The sequence below is a fragment of the Bombus affinis genome, chromosome 15 (genome assembly GCF_024516045.1).
Source record: "Bombus affinis isolate iyBomAffi1 chromosome 15, iyBomAffi1.2, whole genome shotgun sequence".
NCBI classification, from domain to species: Eukaryota; Metazoa; Arthropoda; class Insecta; order Hymenoptera; family Apidae; genus Bombus; species Bombus affinis.
Genome location: NC_066358.1, coordinates 7725851 through 7743662, shown reverse-complemented (window position 1 = coordinate 7743662; position 17812 = coordinate 7725851). Strand labels below are relative to the sequence as shown.

Below are 17812 nucleotides of genomic sequence, written 5' to 3'. Positions count from 1 at the left end.
TTTTCCTTCTGTTCTTTCTTTATCCCATTGTCGAAGGTATTTTCATCGATGTCTTTCTTCCACGGGACACTGTGGAATACCGTGATTGTTCTCGATGATTGTTTGCTTCATTTCCTGCATCCTGTCTCCGAGCAGTCCTATCGATCGGCCATTGTCCGCGCTTTTTCTGCGAATAATAAACGGGCGCGGCCCAATTTGCGTTAAACACCGCTGCCATACGTTCGAAAGCGGAATGTCCATGTTGAAACGCGTATTAAATACCTCGGCTCTGTTATATCTACATTCGGTACATTCCAATATATCGGCTTGGCAACTAAATGATTGCGGGTTTTGTCGTTAGATCGTATTGACAAAATCCGCAATCACTTAGTTGCCGACCCAATAATTAGACTGCAGATTTCTACGTTATCGTGAGAAATTCGAAGATACAAAACCGCGTACGACGATATAGGGCGTGCGACATGGAAAAACTTGTAAAATAGCGAAAGTACTGTTTTCGTGATATTTAATAGGTGAGTCAGGTTTCTATGAGAATTTCGTACACGGTAGCGTGCAAATGCTTTCGGCCACAGATTTTCTACTTTATATTTCGAAAGCGACATTTGTAAGAAATGTAATGTTACGTGTAATACCATAGTCTACAGCGTGTAACAGCGTTTAATGCAAGTTCAGTCACGTAACAACGATCTCGCACGTAACAGCAACGTGCAGGAACATAAACGTTGAACAACATCATCAGGGTGCAGTTAAATTATTATTATTTGATGAAAGTACCAAAGAATATCTAATTTGTCACTACGAAACAGGAATGGGAATTAGTAAAAATTATTTTGCTTCTACAATTAAGTGGATACTATTATTGGGTTGGCAACTAAGTGATTGCGGATTTTGTCAACACCACCTAATGTCGAAACCCGCGATCACTTAGTTGCCAAGCCAATATTTTTAATAGTCGCCTGTCGAAACGCAGAATATTCTCCAGCTTCGTGGAAAGCAGTTGGCGATTTGAAATTTCATCGATGATAGGTAAGTGAAATGGGGGGTGTAAATTAGTTGCTTGGTTGGTTAGTCTCTGGTTCGTGAGTCGAGATGGGAGCCAGGTAGAGGGTAATTGATCGATACTTTTTCTATACGGCGATGAAAAATTGAAAGGCCTTGCAGACAGGGTTGAAAAGGTTGCTATAGGAACCATAGGCATAGCTGTGAACTGTCCATCGCGTTACCTCATCGATATTCAGTCTCTGTCGTTGAAAAGTTATCACGTCGCTGGATTTTCTTTCCTTTTTCCCTGCCTTGTTAAAATTCACTGTCGAAATCGTAATAGCTTGGAATACGTATTGCACGTTATATAATTACATATAGTTGAGTTACATAATTATATATATGTTGAATTTGTTGTATTTGTTGTATCTGTTGTATCTGTTGTGTCTGTTCTGTTTGTTGCATTTGTTGTATCTGTTGTATTTTGTTGTATTTGTTCCATTTGTTGTATTTGTTCCATTTGTTGTATTTGTTGTATTTGTTGTATCTGTTGTATCTGTTGTATTTGTTGTATTTGTTGTATTTGTTGTATTTGTTGTATTTGTTGTATTTGTTGTATTTGTTGTATTTGTTGTATTTGTTGTATTTGTTGTATTTGTTGTATTTGTTGTATTTGTTGTATTTGTTGTATTTGTTGTATTTGTTGTATTTGTTGTATTTGTTGTATTTGTTGTATTTGTTGTATTTGTTGTATTTGTTGTATCTGTTGTATCTGTTGTATCTGTTGTATCTGTTGTATCTGTTGTATCTGTTGTATCTGTTGTATCTGTTGTATCTGTTGCATTTGTTGTATCTGTTCTATTTGTTCTATTGTTCTATTGGAATGTACATATATATACGTAAATTCTATAGAATTCAAACTACCCACCAATCGACACTTCTACTTTTGCTTTATTTTACCGCCAGCTATTTTACCGAGTAGATTAGATCACGAGAGAAGAACGGTAATTTACTACTTAGAAAATCAATTCTCGATTTTCGAGATCAAATTTGTAGTAAATTTGTTATTAACTGTTATTGCATATAATTGAATTTATTCCCAAAATAAACTCGATTTTCATCGAAAATTTCATCGAAAAAGTCTACAAAGTGTACTTCTTAAATTTTCGTTAAAAATCCACATAAAAAAGTCGCAAAAAGTAAACCTTGTCGATATTTCCTCGCCGCTCCGACCAACTGCAATTTTCCCAACGTTGTATCCAATACGTCGTTCGCTAAACTAAATACTTTTAACTTAAAAAAAAAAGCAAAATTCAATTCGTTTGATCCAACTTTTAAAAACTCCTTCTATCCTCAAGCCCACGTGGCGAAAGTTACGTTCCTCGCCGTATATAGCACCAAATAGTATCAGCTATTATTTACGAAACTTAACAATTCGCTGACACCCTGTATATTATACAAAACGTTACATTAAAAAGTTTCCAATCGACTTGCAATGCTTTGTGTGTGTGTGTGTCAACGATTTGCCATCTATAAACGAAGAACCGTCTCTTCTATTGTCTTTTTCACACGCTGAATCCGTATCCAAGAGTTTCACACTCGCAAACCATAATCCTCGTACCATCATCTGACATAATAACAACAATAAAAGATAGAAAAGCCACAGTTGGTCGACAGAGTTCTTACAGCGCTGGTTTTACAAGGCGGCAGAAATAACGGGCAACAGTGGAGCCTGTTTTTACATGGTCGGCTACCACACGCGTGTTCTCTAAACACGCGTGTGGCGTGGCGCAGCCTTGCGGCCACGGAATGACCGAACAAGGCGACTTTACGTGGGTTGGCCCACATCACCCACCATTTCGCTCGAACGAACACGTCCGCCTCTTCGGCGAAATAACTTTTCCTTCCACGTTTCTCTAACTCGATTTAACTAGAATGTCGCGCACCTGTCGGTGGATGTGCCCCTGCAATTGGGAAAATTGTTTTTCGATGTGTACATTTCCGCGCGCAAGTACAATCGGCGGAAAAAATAAACGGGAACGTGTATGGTAGAAATGGCAGTGGCTGCTTCGAACGTGAACGATGCTCCACGACTATCATTTTTTTTTTTTTTTTTTTTTTTTTTTTGTACCATCTGATGAGCGGTGACGCGCGATGTCAAAGAGAAAAGCAGAAACAACGGTGTCATGGTGTATTGACCTGCAAGGGAACGAAAAAGTAGATAAACTGGCCAAAAATGTCACGTTTTTTGGGGTAACGTAACAATGGACGATAATTCTGTACCGATTTTCCATGTACAAATTCCATATGCAAATTTTCCATATTCCAAATAGAGCGCTGTGAATGAGTGGGGACTTCTCGCGTGTAACGCTCTACGTGACGAACATTAGATTTTCTTGGTAGACAGAAAGAAATTTTCTGTTTGAAAATTACTTTCGAAATTTTATTTTATTTTTATTCATATGTATGTATTATACCTTTTTATATATTTATATTTTTTTTGATATTATTGTACTTTCATTAGAATACTCCAAATGCATCACGGTGTCTTCTATTTTTTTGCATTAGTATAGTCGAAATTCGTCAGAGAAAGGAACGTATTTGTAGAAAATAAGGTCTGTACGTGTCATTTCATAGTCACAGAGAAAACCGAATGCGCCGTGCATTTAAATTTGCCAGCGCTGTAAGTTACAAGACCAACCCTGTGTGTCCATAAATAACTTGTATAAAAGCGAAGAATATATTTTTTTTAAGATGTTCCTCCTGTCTTTGTTACGGAAGTATATTTTACAACGTTCCAAGTAAGAATTGTTATAAAATTACAAAGGTGGCAGAATCTCTGAAGCTCGAAAGGTATAGAAACTCTAAAGTTACACTGTAATTTAAAAGACTATAGATAGCCAAAGAAACATTCGCAACTCTTTCAATTTTTAACATTCTTCCGCACCAACGGAACCAATCCAACACAGACGGAAAGCAAAATAAAGAAATAAAGAAAGAAAGATAAATATTCACAAAAAGGGTTATCATTTATTTTAAAATTACTACAAAAAGTAGTAAATTTAAGTAAAAATAGTAAAATTATTTTTCATTTTGATACGGTGGTATCGATAAGTAAAAGCGTGGGCGCGACGACTCTCCTTGCACCTTCTACTCCCAGAAAAATTGAACCTAGCGCTGCCAAGTGTAGAGAATCCGCGACGTCGCATTACCCCCACTACTGCTATCCTCATCGCGTCTACGCTGTAGACAAATGGAGGTGGAGGGGGTAAATAACGTTGCCGCTGTGGCCGCGACGCGGAGAGACGTAAAACGAAATTCATGCCACGTGACAGAATCAACGTAGGGGGGTAGAGTGATAGAGTGGGGGTACGAGCAGGCAATCGCCTGACAACTCAGATCTAATCTGACCTAATCCAGATCTAATTTTAAGTTAATCAAAAATGCGATTGGATTAGATCTGAGTTACCTGGGTTACATAAAAAAAAGATTTGGATTACTTACAGTCTATTAAATATAAATATCCGGCAGATTATGCTATTTTTGTTAACAAGATATTCAAATATAAAGCCTCCGCGATACTACTCAGGCTGATGACATTGAGAATATATCGAAAGATCATCGAAATTGAGGTGGCTCCCTTTTTGTGAATATTCAAATTGAAAGAAATTTGTAAATGGACATTCGCAGCTCCTGAACACTCCAAGGAAATCTCCCATACGACAGTAAGCAAAGATAAAATTAGAGGAAGAAAGATGGTTCTGGAAACACAAAAATTACATACACGCTTTTCGTAAATCACCAGATGTACAATGAAAGACAAAAGGAAGCTCAAAGGATAAGCAGTCGATGATATAACAAAATGCAGTGAAATTTAATAAAAAATAAATCGTAATCGACAAGAGCACTTTTAAATTATTGTTATAATTGACAAAAATAAATAAATCATAAGCAGATATACTGTCAGATGACTGTCATCAATGTAATTAAAAAATATTCTATTAATACTACTATAAAAATACTATTAATATAGCGTAGCCGTTACAAACAAATAAGAATTTGAAACTTCGATCTAACCGAACCAAAGCAAACGAAATTCCTGCCACAAAAGAAAAAGGAAACACTGCATAGGAAGAAGGAAAGTTTTCCAATTTCATAAATTTCATATTTCTTCCATGCATTCGCCACTCGGCAAAGGGTTGAAAGGGAAACGAAGCCGAAGGGTTGCTTCGTCACTGACGACGCTGGAATCGGTATTTTCCCATGTTACTATTTTCATGGCGTGCACCGTGCTATTTTCGTGGTGGCAAGTCCGAGAAAAGAGGGTTGACGAGGGCTACCAATAAAACTCACCCCCGATCCAACCCCCGAAGCTCTCGGGGCGGCCTCTCGCGTAATCGATAGCGGTCGCACGTGCGATCACGGACAAGCTACACGTTGCCCTTAGTTAAAAAGGAATGCTCCTCCGCGTAGTATCGTTGCTCAAGGTCGTTCCTCGGATACAATCCAACACACCTTTCGCCTGGCTTTTCATTCAACTCACGCGTATTCGCGTGGATCTTTGTGCGTGTGCGTGTGCGCGTATCGCGAATTTTTCGATACACAGACAGATATCAGGTCGAGTTAGGTAACAAATATCGGGATCGTTGGTTTCCATACGTTTCTCGTAGTTTCATGAAGGTACGTACAGTGGAAGACGGAAGAAAGTTGAAAGGATAACGAGACGGAAAAAGAGTAGAATTTTAGGAAGACGAGCTGCGATCGACAGGGATAATGAGATTGCTGAAACACTGCAATTGTAGAAGAACTAGCTGTAGTGGACGAGAATTAAATTACCGAAACACTGTAATCTTGGAAGATGAGTTGTAATTGACAAGAACGGCTAAATTATCGAGACGTTGCAATTATAGAAAAATGTAGAGGTGTAGGCTGACGAGAACAATTATATCGTTGGAACGCTGTGATTTTCGAAAATGTGTCATAATTGACGCGGCCAATTAAGCTATCGCAACGTTGTAATTTTCGAAAACGAGACCGTAATAAAATTAAATTATCGAAACACTGTAATTTCAGGAGGTTTGAGTGATAGTTGACAAGAACAATTAGATTACCGAGACGCCACGATTTTCGAGCAACGAGTTATACTTTGACAAGGATAATTAAATTACGGCTAGATATAAAAATGTTCCACGCTCCAGAGTCGCTGTTAATCTTTAATTAGAATTGGTCATAGCCATTAGATTAATTAATTAATCAAGTCGTTGGAGGTAAATATGAATTTTAAATCTCGCCTTATCCGCCACTGTACCTACAGAAATGAAATTTACACGCAGATCTGTGTCATCGAGCAAACGAACACGCTATTTTTGATATTCTGTATACTTTCACGCGCAGTGCTTGTACCTTTAAATTTCCCATAAACGCGTACAAATCCGCGGTCTAATAATAAACAGCTGAAAAATTCAATAATCAATTGCTCGTAGCCAAAGCTGCCTTCTAAATTGATCGTGAAACTAAGTATACGTTTTTGTGCACCTTGTACAACATACGAAAACCGATTCTTTACAACGTTTCGTAGATTTATCGTATCTCAGCTCACCGCTATAACGAATAATTTACTAATTTACTAATTTGCTAACTCAGCAATTTCTGCGAAGCGTATGCCAGCGATAAACAGCAGCGATAACTTGTACGTAAATCCTCGGACTAATATCATGTTTCACGGTGTGTTGTTATAAATCATAACATGGAAATCTTGTCATAGTGTTAACGAAATATCAAAATGTTTTATGTAACGCGTGTAATGTATCGATGAAAAAGTTTCTTGCCGGTGTGTCTGTATAATTTCGTGAGCCGCTGTACACGTGAGTTTGTGATTGATGAAGATAACGGCGATGATGAGGCATGATCGTTTGAATGGCGATGAAGAATAATAGTTGAAGGTGAAATATCAGGATACCAGACGATTGATAAACGCTCGCGTGGGCATCGATAAACACCTACACGCCAGCTTCATTTTATGCGAGCTGGTCTTCTAAGACGCGTGTATAACGGGTGACTCGAGAGAAAGGTTTGTTTTCGTCGTTCTTTGATGCCATATATAATAATAATTATATATATAATAATATAATAATAATTACCTACATGTATATACGTAATAATCATTATTATACAAATATATATATTTATTTATTTATTTCTGCCTTCTGGCTACAGAATGAGATTCACGTAGATTTCTTATTCGCACGCTCTTTCAACCTCAGTACACGCTAGATTATTGTTAATATAATATTAGACTGTCCCAAAAATTTCCTTCGTTTTATAAGGAACAACATTTTTTCTTGTATATTTTTTTATCGAATTACGTGTGATCCATTTTGTCCTACTGGGACAAAATCGAAAGAAACTTTTGGGACAATCTAATACTTAAACTTACTCTTAGTTACATTCTATTTACTCTCGGTTAATTATTTAAATTTAATCTCACATGTTTGTCGCATATTCTCTCTTTTCCCCTATCCTTCCTTACATACACTCGTTTCTTTCTAATGTCCTCAACCATTCTATCGTTCTATCCTTTTTCCATCTCGAGCACACCTCTGCTACAAATTAGCATCTGACTGCCTTGTTTCGCATCCTTTTCATATCGGGTTGGCAACTAAGTGATTGCGGATTTTGTCATTACCACCTAATGACAAAATCCGCAATCACTTAGTTGCCGCATTAGGGCGACGCTTGGGCTCGAAAACCGAGCAGTTCCATCTTCTGCGTATTTTTCTTTTTTATTTACTTTTTCGATTTACATTTCGAGGGCGAAGCTGCAAGGAGACACATATTTTCGAAAAATTTGCAGCTTGTAATTTTCTGCCATACGATCGCCATACGGCAGTCTCTTTGTGTCCGCTCGAACGAGGGCAGCGGAGCGTGAAAGACTCGAAGATATCGTAACTTTAATCTCGTAGAATTTCTTAGGTTTAAGACAAGCGAGACGCAAATACGAGAGTATCGCGTTACGTTTCTCTTCGCTTCTGAACGCGAACACCCTGTATGTAGGTAATTTAATTCACGTTAGCTTATGGATTATAGATTATAGGTCGCGTGTATGCAAATTTCTGTAGAATGTACAGGATGCTTCGGCTAAATGGAATTAGTCGAGTATGCTGCCTCGTTCATTGTCCAATGAAAATGTTCCCGGTACACAGTTCTATTGTTTTAAGAGTCTCGTGTAACGTCGGAAAGAATCTTTTCTGAAGTTCGATTTTTTGACGAGAAACCCGAAGGTGTATCGATGTATAGCGGCAAATGTCCGACAGAAATATTTTCTTCTTAGAAACACATCGTAAAGCGACGTTTCTCGTCGCAGACGTGCGTGAAAAATTTCTCCATTATTTTTATCGTACTCTCGAATTATTCAAATACGATCCAAAGCAAAGATAATTTCGTCATTTTTATCGAATACTCGCATAATCTCGACGATCTAATATCAACAGTTTTCTGAAACGAATGGCCGCTCGATTTTTCGTCTGCTTGGATGTAACGTTATTCGAGATCGTTTCTTCCAATTTACCGTGAAATATCGACCGTGATATAAATGTTTTAGGACGTGTATAAACCGACGGAGGCTAGCACTGGGTCGTGAAACGTCTGAGTAGCTTGGTGCACTTGAAACTGTGCCAATCCTCGAAACCGAGTTCCGCTGGCTGCATAATAAAACGATCAGATCTGGTGGAAAAGGGCCAATGTCAATATCTTGGACCGCGTACGACAGTCAGGGAATGCGCGTGGGCTCATTCAGCCGCGTTCCACGAGTTTTGCAACTCCCTCGACGCGAGTAAAAACTCTCAGACAATCGAACTGTCTTTGTGCCTCGTTGCGGTTCACCTGTGGAAACAGTAAAAATAGAATAATGTCGTGGTTCTAGATGCTTGGAATTATTAAAGAAATAATTAAAATTAATAACAGACGCTTAACGTCGCTGCCTTTTTCTAATACTTTTATCTTATCGGAATGTTTAACTTTAAAACAGAAGAAAAAAGAAAGAAAGAAAGAAAGAAACAGTTCTTCTTCCTGACACACGTGAATTTAGGGTTTAGATCTTGTGACAATCATTGCGACAATGTGTATATAATATTTTTGAGAACGTAACTAAGAAGGTAAAACTTCGGCGGAAAACTGTTTTACCTACCGAGCAGTGTAGAAAGCACTGTACTTTATTGGATATCGCGTGTGCATTTCGTGGAACGTTACACCTTCAAATTTTCTATAAATACGTAGTACACGTACGTGAAAATCCGCAGTTTAGCGATAAAGCCATTTTTAATACTATTTACGAGTCTTCTTGGTCGTTGAAAGAAGATGGGGATATCAAAATTGGAGAACCGTGCCAGAGCTGAAATAATAGAAGAATTATACGTTGGAGGTTTTCATTGGCATTCCAGTGTGAATTTATTTTACCTTTTAGTTGAAAGATTTATACAAAGTTTACACAAAGATTCTTAAGAAAATTACTAATAAAAGTGGTTCGCTAAGAACCAAAACTTTGTTGCGCCGTCCAAAAGATATCATAAAAATAAACAAAAATCTCGATAAAACAGTTGCACACTACATGAAGAATACGAAATTGTTTTCTATCCATTTATTTCTTATCCTTTACGTGATGATTCCTTTGTTTGAATTTTTGCTTATTTTTACCATAGTTTTTGGATGATCTTCGTCGTAACATTTGTCACGCATTTTCTTAAGAATCATTTAAATCGGCAAAAGAATAACGAATTCACGCCAAAACAGCAAATGAAACAATGGTAGCCAGACGGACGGCTAAAGTAAATGCAAGCGATCGCAGATTTAAAATAGTAAAAGATCTCAGTGACGAGAATCTCTTTTATTTCATTCTGAATGTATCGTTTCTTTCGATTTAAACGTTTGTACAAACATCGCTAACGAAACCACCTGTTTCGCTAAAAATCGAATGTTCCTTGTCTCCTGCAGCCAGCCAAAAAATAACCGACAAAATCCCAACGAAATTGTTACTACGCGAGAAATAACAAATTATTTACATACTCGTCTGACTTATTATACCGATTTATTTTTAACACGCTAATTCTCTTGTCCACGCTTTCGATCGTTTTTAGACTCTGGGTTTTCAACCGCCGGAAAAAAAGAGTCCTTTTTTATCGAAACATTTATCAGCCGTTTTTCTTGAAAGTCTTCGTACCGCCGTGCAAATCAACAAAAATAATAAATTCAGTTTGAACTGCGAAACGAAAGAATCGCAGTGGGTACGAGCTTTTGAGAAAATGCGAATGCAGAGGGATCACGGGTCGAGTATAAACGTTCCATTTTCCGCATTTACCGGTTCGTATCGCATTCTAATTTCGTTCTGGCGTAACGATTATTCGAAATGGGACTGAACCGCCGGGCTGTTTCGTCATCGGAATGGCAGGAAACGCGCGGACAAGTCGCAGGAATGGTACTATTGATTTTTGGCTGCTCCTTTTTCGACCCCATCCGTCTGCGATTCTGTCCCCTCGAATTATTCGCCATTGCTTCCACTGCACACCCCCTTGATACGTGCATTTTATTCAACGCCGTGTGTTCGCTCGTCACGTTTGTCGACTGCCAGCGAAATAAGTGGCTCGGAAAGAAACAACCGTCCGCCTTCTAATTGCGCTCGCTGTAACGTCGCACGTTGACAAATTTCGTTAAAAAGACGAATTCGTTGCTGCCCAGTTTTCGTTCTGCCCGGCCATTATTTTCTCCTTAGGCTCTTGCCCCGTCGGAAATATTTTTTGGTTGGCAACTAGGTGATTGCGGATTTTGTCATTAGATGGTATTGACAAAATCCTAATATTATCGAAGGTATTTTTCCCGTAAATTTCATCGATTGTTTTTCCTAATTTTGCTGTATCGCGCGTTTCGTATTCTCGAAGCTTAGCTGTACGACGATTAGATAACAAGACATTTGGATACTACGCGTTTCGTGTACTTCGCATTAGACGAATCGACTAATGACGAATTGCTTGTACACGTGGCAAGGATCGATCTAGCGCGATAGAATGTTGTGAACTCTGTCGGAAACGAAGAACAGCGTGGAGATCTCGGTGGAAATACTATACAGCGATAAGAAACAAGAAGCTACAGAGTCGCGGTAATTGAGAACGCTATTATGTTGCAGAACGATCTGTCACAGGCACTTCGAGGTGATCGTTGAAAGTAAAATTCTACCACCGTGGAACTCACCGTGTAACTGTTGAGAATTGTGGATCTTAATCGCCGAAATAAATGTATAGGAACACTTAGACTACGCTTAGAATTGATATCAAAATAGTTTCAGATTTATTTAATACGTGATTTGCAAGATATTCGTGGATATACATTTGCACGCGTCTCGGCACTCTCTTTGTCTCGCCATCTTCTTTACCACATTACCAACGGAACAGTTGCATTCATCTGTTTTACGAGACGCCGTGCACGCACATACTCCAACATACTCATACTCATATATATGTGTCACTACTACGCGGCTAATCTAGTCTAGCACACAAAATTACACATATCTCGATAGTAACGATACAAAATTTATAATAACAGTGATAAACGTGCGAGATGATATTTTCGGGGGGAAAAAAGCTGTGGAGATTGAGAGAGTAGGAAGCATCGGTCGATACTCGCAAGGCTAGGAGTAGGTCACACAAACTTCACCCGTGTTCACCTAATCACGAAAGAGGAACCGAGGAAACGCAACGTTCGCAAGGCAGAAAGTCACTGTGAAACGTCTACTTAATTGAGTGGATAAGAAGTTGAAAACGAAAGGCGAAAACAACGTTGCGAGCAATCTCGAGACGATTCTGAAGAAGAGGAAAGAAATAAAATGGTTCTTAACGCTAACTTTACGGGTCAATTTTCATTGAATTTAAATAAAACTTCCAAATTTCATATCAATTTCTTGTTCGTGGTTATTGCTTCCGATCGTCTAAATTTGCGTAGATTCTTATATCAACAAAAATTGAGAAATCGATTAATCGGATAATAGAATCTATTTGTGTATGCCAGGAAATTTAAGGAATGAAATAAAATATAAATGAAGAATAAAAAAAATTGCGTTTTATATTGCAAACTGCTAACTGCAGTCAGAAATTTGAAATGTAGACAATATGCTTGTCTTATGGCGTAGAAACGATGTTTGGATCCCAAACGGGTAACGAGAAGAGGATAACATTTTTTTAAAACAGTTTAATCGTATTTTTATATTCACTGAAGTTAGAGACTCGACATATGAACTGCTCGTTGAAAATAAACAAACAGGTGTTCGAACGTTTCTCGAAATTCGACTCTTAGGGGGGGTAGGTTTCTCTCTTTCAAAAGATAACCATATCTTTGTACCGACTGAAGTTAGAGACGTGAAACTCGGCACGTGAACTCCTCGTTGGAAATAAACAAACACGTGTTTGACTACATTTCGAAATCCAATCCTTATGGGAGTGAGAAAGACTACGTTTTTTCTTCTTCCAAGAGATAATCGTATCTGTATGTTCGTTAAACTTAGACACACGAAATTTGACACATGGACTTCTCGTTGAAAACTAACAAACACGTATTTGAGTGTTTTTCGATATTTAACTCCAATAGGGTGTCCAAACGGTGGGTTGTAAACATAAATTGGAATACTTGTGCGTGAGAAGCAGCGGACATTCAGCTAAATGGATATAAATCCGCCTACTGATACAATGTAAATATCGTAAATAATATCTACGACCAAACTACAATGTGTTAGAGTAATATAATACGTTTATATATAATATATATAATATAATTATGCAACATAAATGTTAAATTTGCAGATTTGGAAATCGGATTATCTTTTTCCTACCTCAAATTTTACCCACGGTTCTCCCGAACCGTTTTTGCTATTTCTCCTCTGAACCTCTCAAATGAAACATTCTATGCTAATAATTATTACATGTAACTGTACAAAATTATTAATTCTAAGTAAATTTTAGCCTCTCTTTTTTTTCTTTTTAAATACAATTTCTACGTTGCATATTCGACTAAAATCATCGACGATAATAATCGACCTATATTTCGATCTCACACACACACACAGAATTAAGTATCTCGAATCTTTTCGAAATTTAATTACATAGGTAGATTTTACGTGACGTATCGTACGATTGGAAGCTTTGATCGGTGAAATTCGCAGCGTAATATTAAGATAGACGTTACGCAAAGTTCCGCTAGGTCCAATTAACGCAGGATTCGATTGTTTCGGTGGAAAAAGGGAAACGCGAAATGGACGCCAGGGTTGCCAACGAAATTTCAATTTCGGGCCCGGCTAACGCCGCCAGCTACGATGCTACCAAACGAAAATATCGGAAATTATTTTATAGCTACGTCTGTCCCTCTTCGATATGCGTCGGAACAACTCTGATTTAATTGCAAACGCCAACACGAAAAAAATACAAATTTCGTTGTTGAAATTGGAGGTACTCGTTGTATGGTTGGAGGTGAACCGGCGAGATAATTTTCTACGTTTCGCGAACGTATAAAATGACGAGAGAAAATACACAGTACGATATTACATATTTTCAAACGATTATAATGTGTGTGTGTGTGGGTGTAGATTATTCAAATAGATAGATCTTTTTGTATCATTGTACGACAAGTTCCAATCTTATCTTTAAATATGGAACGTAAGAACAGGATTCAAACGAGATAGACGTTTTGTATTCTTGAGATATTTTCGTTATTATTCCTAAATTGACGAAGAAACCAGTTCTGCTGGTGGTGATCGAGTGGGTCCATTTTCTCATTGCCTGTTTCAAAAATTCTTGCCGTTTCTACAACTCGCAATCTACGTACGATACGATCCAACGAAAGAATCGTTCTTATCGCTGCAATAAATTTCGGTCGTTATTAACCTTGGCGATTTGAAAAGGTTAATATCCATTCTTTCTCTGGATAAATTATTATAATTCTGAAAGATACAGGGCGAAGCGCCTGAAACAGGCCACCTGAACGTCTCAGCTGTTATCGGCGGATAGGGAGGGGCAAATTTAGTTGGCCTGTTCTTAGGCGCCTTGTCTTTTATTTTCCATATATTTACGTAAAATTTCGAGATGCACAAGAAGACGCTAAAATGTACAAGACGCAGCTAACGCGCAGAGATAAACAAATTTTCCATCTGAATTTCCTTCTCCTTTTTTAAACTCATCTCGATGAAAGTATAAATTTGCATCTAATAATAACGTCCGGCTGGCGCTTACCAGCCCAAAAAACTCGATAGAAAGAATATGTGCAGTCGAGTCTGCGAATTTCCCTAGGCAACTGGCCAATGTAACTAGGAACAATTCACCGGCGATCGGTCCCGATGATTCCCCTAGAGGCACTAAGAATAATTCCCCTAGGAAGAAGCGAAACATAGAAAACTCTGCGAAAATGTATTCCAACGATTTCTCTAAATTCACAGGAAAATAATTGGCCGCTAAACGAATCAAGGGATACCCCATGAACGTCGCTTTACGATAATTCTGGCGCGTGTTACGACGAAACGTACGCGGTGATTTTACGTTTTATACGGGTCGTGGGGCGAAAGAAAAAGAAGAAAAAAGAGAACTGGCAGCAGCCGTACGAGCCTCATGGGAAACAAATCGACAGACGGAGGAACACACCATGGGTGGCGTATATATTGATCGACGAGGGAGGGTGGACTTTATAACGTGCGTACCACCCTAGCGCCGTTGGGGCGCAACATATAATTTTCATGAGACTGCCATATAACGCGTTTCCTGTCAAACGCACAAACTTATCCGAGGCCCGCGTCGTACATGCCTGCTCGGCAATTATTCACGGCCATTACGGTTTTGTTTCCATCCACCAGCAGCCCTTCGTGTTCCGTCATCCTATAGCTGTAATTTCGACGACAGTCCTTTCGGGGAAGAAACTAGGAGGACACGGTTTGGCGATTTTTATAGCTTTCCCATGATCCTTGTAATTTTTCATAGTGGTCAATGGCAAAAAAAATTCTTTTTTCGGGTGGGGGGGGGGGCAGGATGATAAATAAGTTAACAGAGCAATGTCTTTAGCGTTTTTAATTTTACACTCAAGCGCCTTTCTGAATTTATTATTCTAAATTTTTCAAATATCGCAAAGTACGTGACGAATGATACTGAGTTTTAATAAAATCGTCGTATGCATAGGTGAAATTTTGATGATAGTACTTTTGCGGAGAAGCTAGCGAAAATATAAAAAACGATAGATGGTTTTGCGTTTTTCATGAGTTTCCAGCGATCACTGTGATCCTTGAGAATGGTAATTGGCAAATTTTTTGTAGGAAACAATAGGCAAATTTTTCGTCTATCAATTCCATTTATACCAATTGTTCCATGCCTTTAATTCTAAACTCAAGTGATCGATTGTTCGAAATTTTCCAATCATTGTAGATCACGATAGCAAGTTTTAATGAAAGCGTTGCACGTACGGATCCAATCTCGATGATATATACTTTTGGGGAGAAAGTAAGGGGAATGGTGAAACATGAAGAACGATAAAGATGGTTTGGGCTTTTTTATGGCCTTAGATGATCACTATGATTTTTCTTAGACGATAAGAGAGAGAACGGTAAATTGGAAAATTTGTTTTTAGGAAACGACAAATTTCCCAAGGTCTCAGTGATAAACTATGTCAATGTACATACTTTTCTTTTTTCTAACGTAAAAATCGACCTACTATAAAATATGAAATTCCGAAAAAAAGAAAAAAAAAAAGAAATGGTAGAAGCAGCTACGTATATTATAAGAAGAAGGCCAAGAATAAAAACCATTTTGTGATTCAGAAATCTCAATGAAAATAAAACGAAATTTTCAGGAATGGGTTATTTATTGATTAGAGGATTTATATCAGCTGTGGGAGGAGGATCAATTAGGGGCGTGATTCGGCGCCTATCGATCACGACACAACGTATTAAATGCAATATTGTAATCCAATAAGACGACAAATCACTCACCACGCTCTTTGGATTTATCGAAAAGACGATTTCATGAGGAGAAGAAGAATGAAGAATTCTCAGAAGTCCTCACTGACCCTCGTTTTTCTTTCTTCAATCTGACCTCCATAATTCTGTCGTATATTATATCTTTCCTCTCTTTCTGTCTCCTTTCGTTTCGCCATCACAAACGAAGCAGCCTGTCTGCTTGCATTTACAGCTGGCTCGAAATATCCGCATGGTTATAGTAAATTTGTAATTTTGCTGCTGCCCGCTAATCATGCATCATCGAGATCGCCGAAAACTTCGTACGTCCATAAATAATACAGTACCGTACTTTAAACATCTTACGATACGAGCCGCGTAACGTAAACGCGGTGTAAATCAATTTTTCGCGCGTTTGATTTAACACCACATCACGAGAGCGCGACCTTCGTCCTGTTTCGTGCAGAAGTAAAAGTAAGCGTAGGTAAATCTCGATTAGTTTCTCGCTGAGAATCGTCCGCTGCACGCTTTACAAAATTCTCATTTCATCTCTCATTACTCGGTAATCAACTTCTCTTTGACTTACACCGCTTTTGCATATGCAGCGGCTCGTATATTTTCACGTTGCGCGTATTCTACGCATCTGTGAATTTTTACATTGGCCGCAAAATCCGCGGAAAACTGTAGTCCACTCGCCGATAATAATCGATCCTCAAAACCATATTTAGTGGCACACTAAACACATACCGAACGCTATGTATCTACCGAATATTATACCAAACACTGTACTTCGCGTATCTTTATACATTTTTGCATGTTGCGTGTATTCCACGTATTTTCAAGTTCTTAAACTTTCTATATATACGCGAAAGAAAAAGCGAAATAAAAATCTGCGAATTGCTCACCAACGATAACGATACTACTAACAATAATGCTATTAATAGTAATCGATTCCCAGGATCATGGAAACGTTCGTTACATCAAACGCGGAACTGAACGCCAGTGTCGGTTTTCTCGGCAAAGTTTCTCTCGCGAGGCCAACATATCGCAGTGTGTATGATAATGCAGATAAGATAATGTGGCGGAGCATTTCTTATTTTCCCCACCGTGTTATTTTTTTCTTTTCCTCTCAAGCACGCGACGCTCTCAACAGCTAAGAAAGATTCTCGCGATCAGAGTCGTGGTGCGCGCTTCGCCGTCTCCCTTTCTCTCCCTCTCTTTCTCCCTCTCCTTTTCTCTTTCTCTCCCTCTTCTTCTCTCCGCCATCTTCGATATCGCCTCTCTCCTTTTTCTATTCGGTCGTTTGCATGTCGTGTTTCCCTTCGATCGACGGATTTCCGGGTGTCGGTCACTTTTTCGCTACTATGTGCTTCCAATGGGACGTGTTCCAACGGAAATGCGACAGCTACAGGTAACGAGCACAGCGAGCCACAACAGTTGTTGCTTCTTCTTCCTTCTTCGATAACGTTTGTGAAAATCGCGTTATCTCGTTGCAGTTAGTCACAGCGGACTCGGATAGTGGCGCGGAGCTATGGCCGATTCGCCTACTAATCGCCATTAGCTTTTATGGGTTTATCTAACGCCATTGTAAATCGCACGGAAGATAATAGCGAGAAAAATAGCGTCTTTGAGACCAATACCTCGCGGCGATTAAAATCGGCCGTTGCGTTACGCGTTCATAGTCGTAAGATCGACCAAGCTCGCAGTTGAGATGTCGTCGCTTGGCATCGATAGTGGGAACACGACTCGACAGGTGTACGTTTCAAAGGACAGCGGGCTGCCTGAGTCAGCGTCGTTGTAAAACTAAGACCTGGTTGATAGCGGCACAGCTGATAATTTCGTTCTGTGACGCGAAACTCATAGAAT

General features: G+C 38.8%; 1 protein-coding gene and 1 long non-coding RNA gene across 7 annotated transcripts in view; one reads left to right on the top strand and one right to left on the bottom strand.

The window, feature by feature from the left end:
- Positions 1-17812, top strand: part of LOC126924796 (IQ motif and SEC7 domain-containing protein 2) — a 138905-nt gene that overhangs the window by 38203 nt on the left and 82890 nt on the right. The window contains exon 1 of one of the 5 annotated variants that reach the window (XM_050739659.1): positions 5389-7051. The exons of 3 other annotated variants lie outside the window; for them this stretch is intronic. Coding sequence is in view for 1 of the 2 variants with exons in the window: in XM_050739657.1 (XP_050595614.1) it covers positions 17311-17357 (47 nt within the window). In the remaining variant the exon portion in view is untranslated. Of the gene's footprint in view, positions 1-5388; positions 7052-17295; positions 17358-17812 lie in introns of those variants that run through there. One more of the 5 variants, XM_050739657.1, reaches the window with a different exon arrangement.
- On the bottom strand, positions 7146-17082 carry LOC126924809 (uncharacterized). Of its 2 annotated transcripts, none has more exons than XR_007713699.1 (3): positions 15983-17082; positions 9167-9370; positions 7146-8862 (listed from the first exon to the last, which is right to left on the bottom strand). It is a non-coding gene; the product is annotated as an uncharacterized LOC126924809 (long non-coding RNA). The 2 variants fall into 2 exon arrangements; XR_007713700.1 differs by lacking the exon at positions 15983-17082 and adding an exon at positions 11221-11511.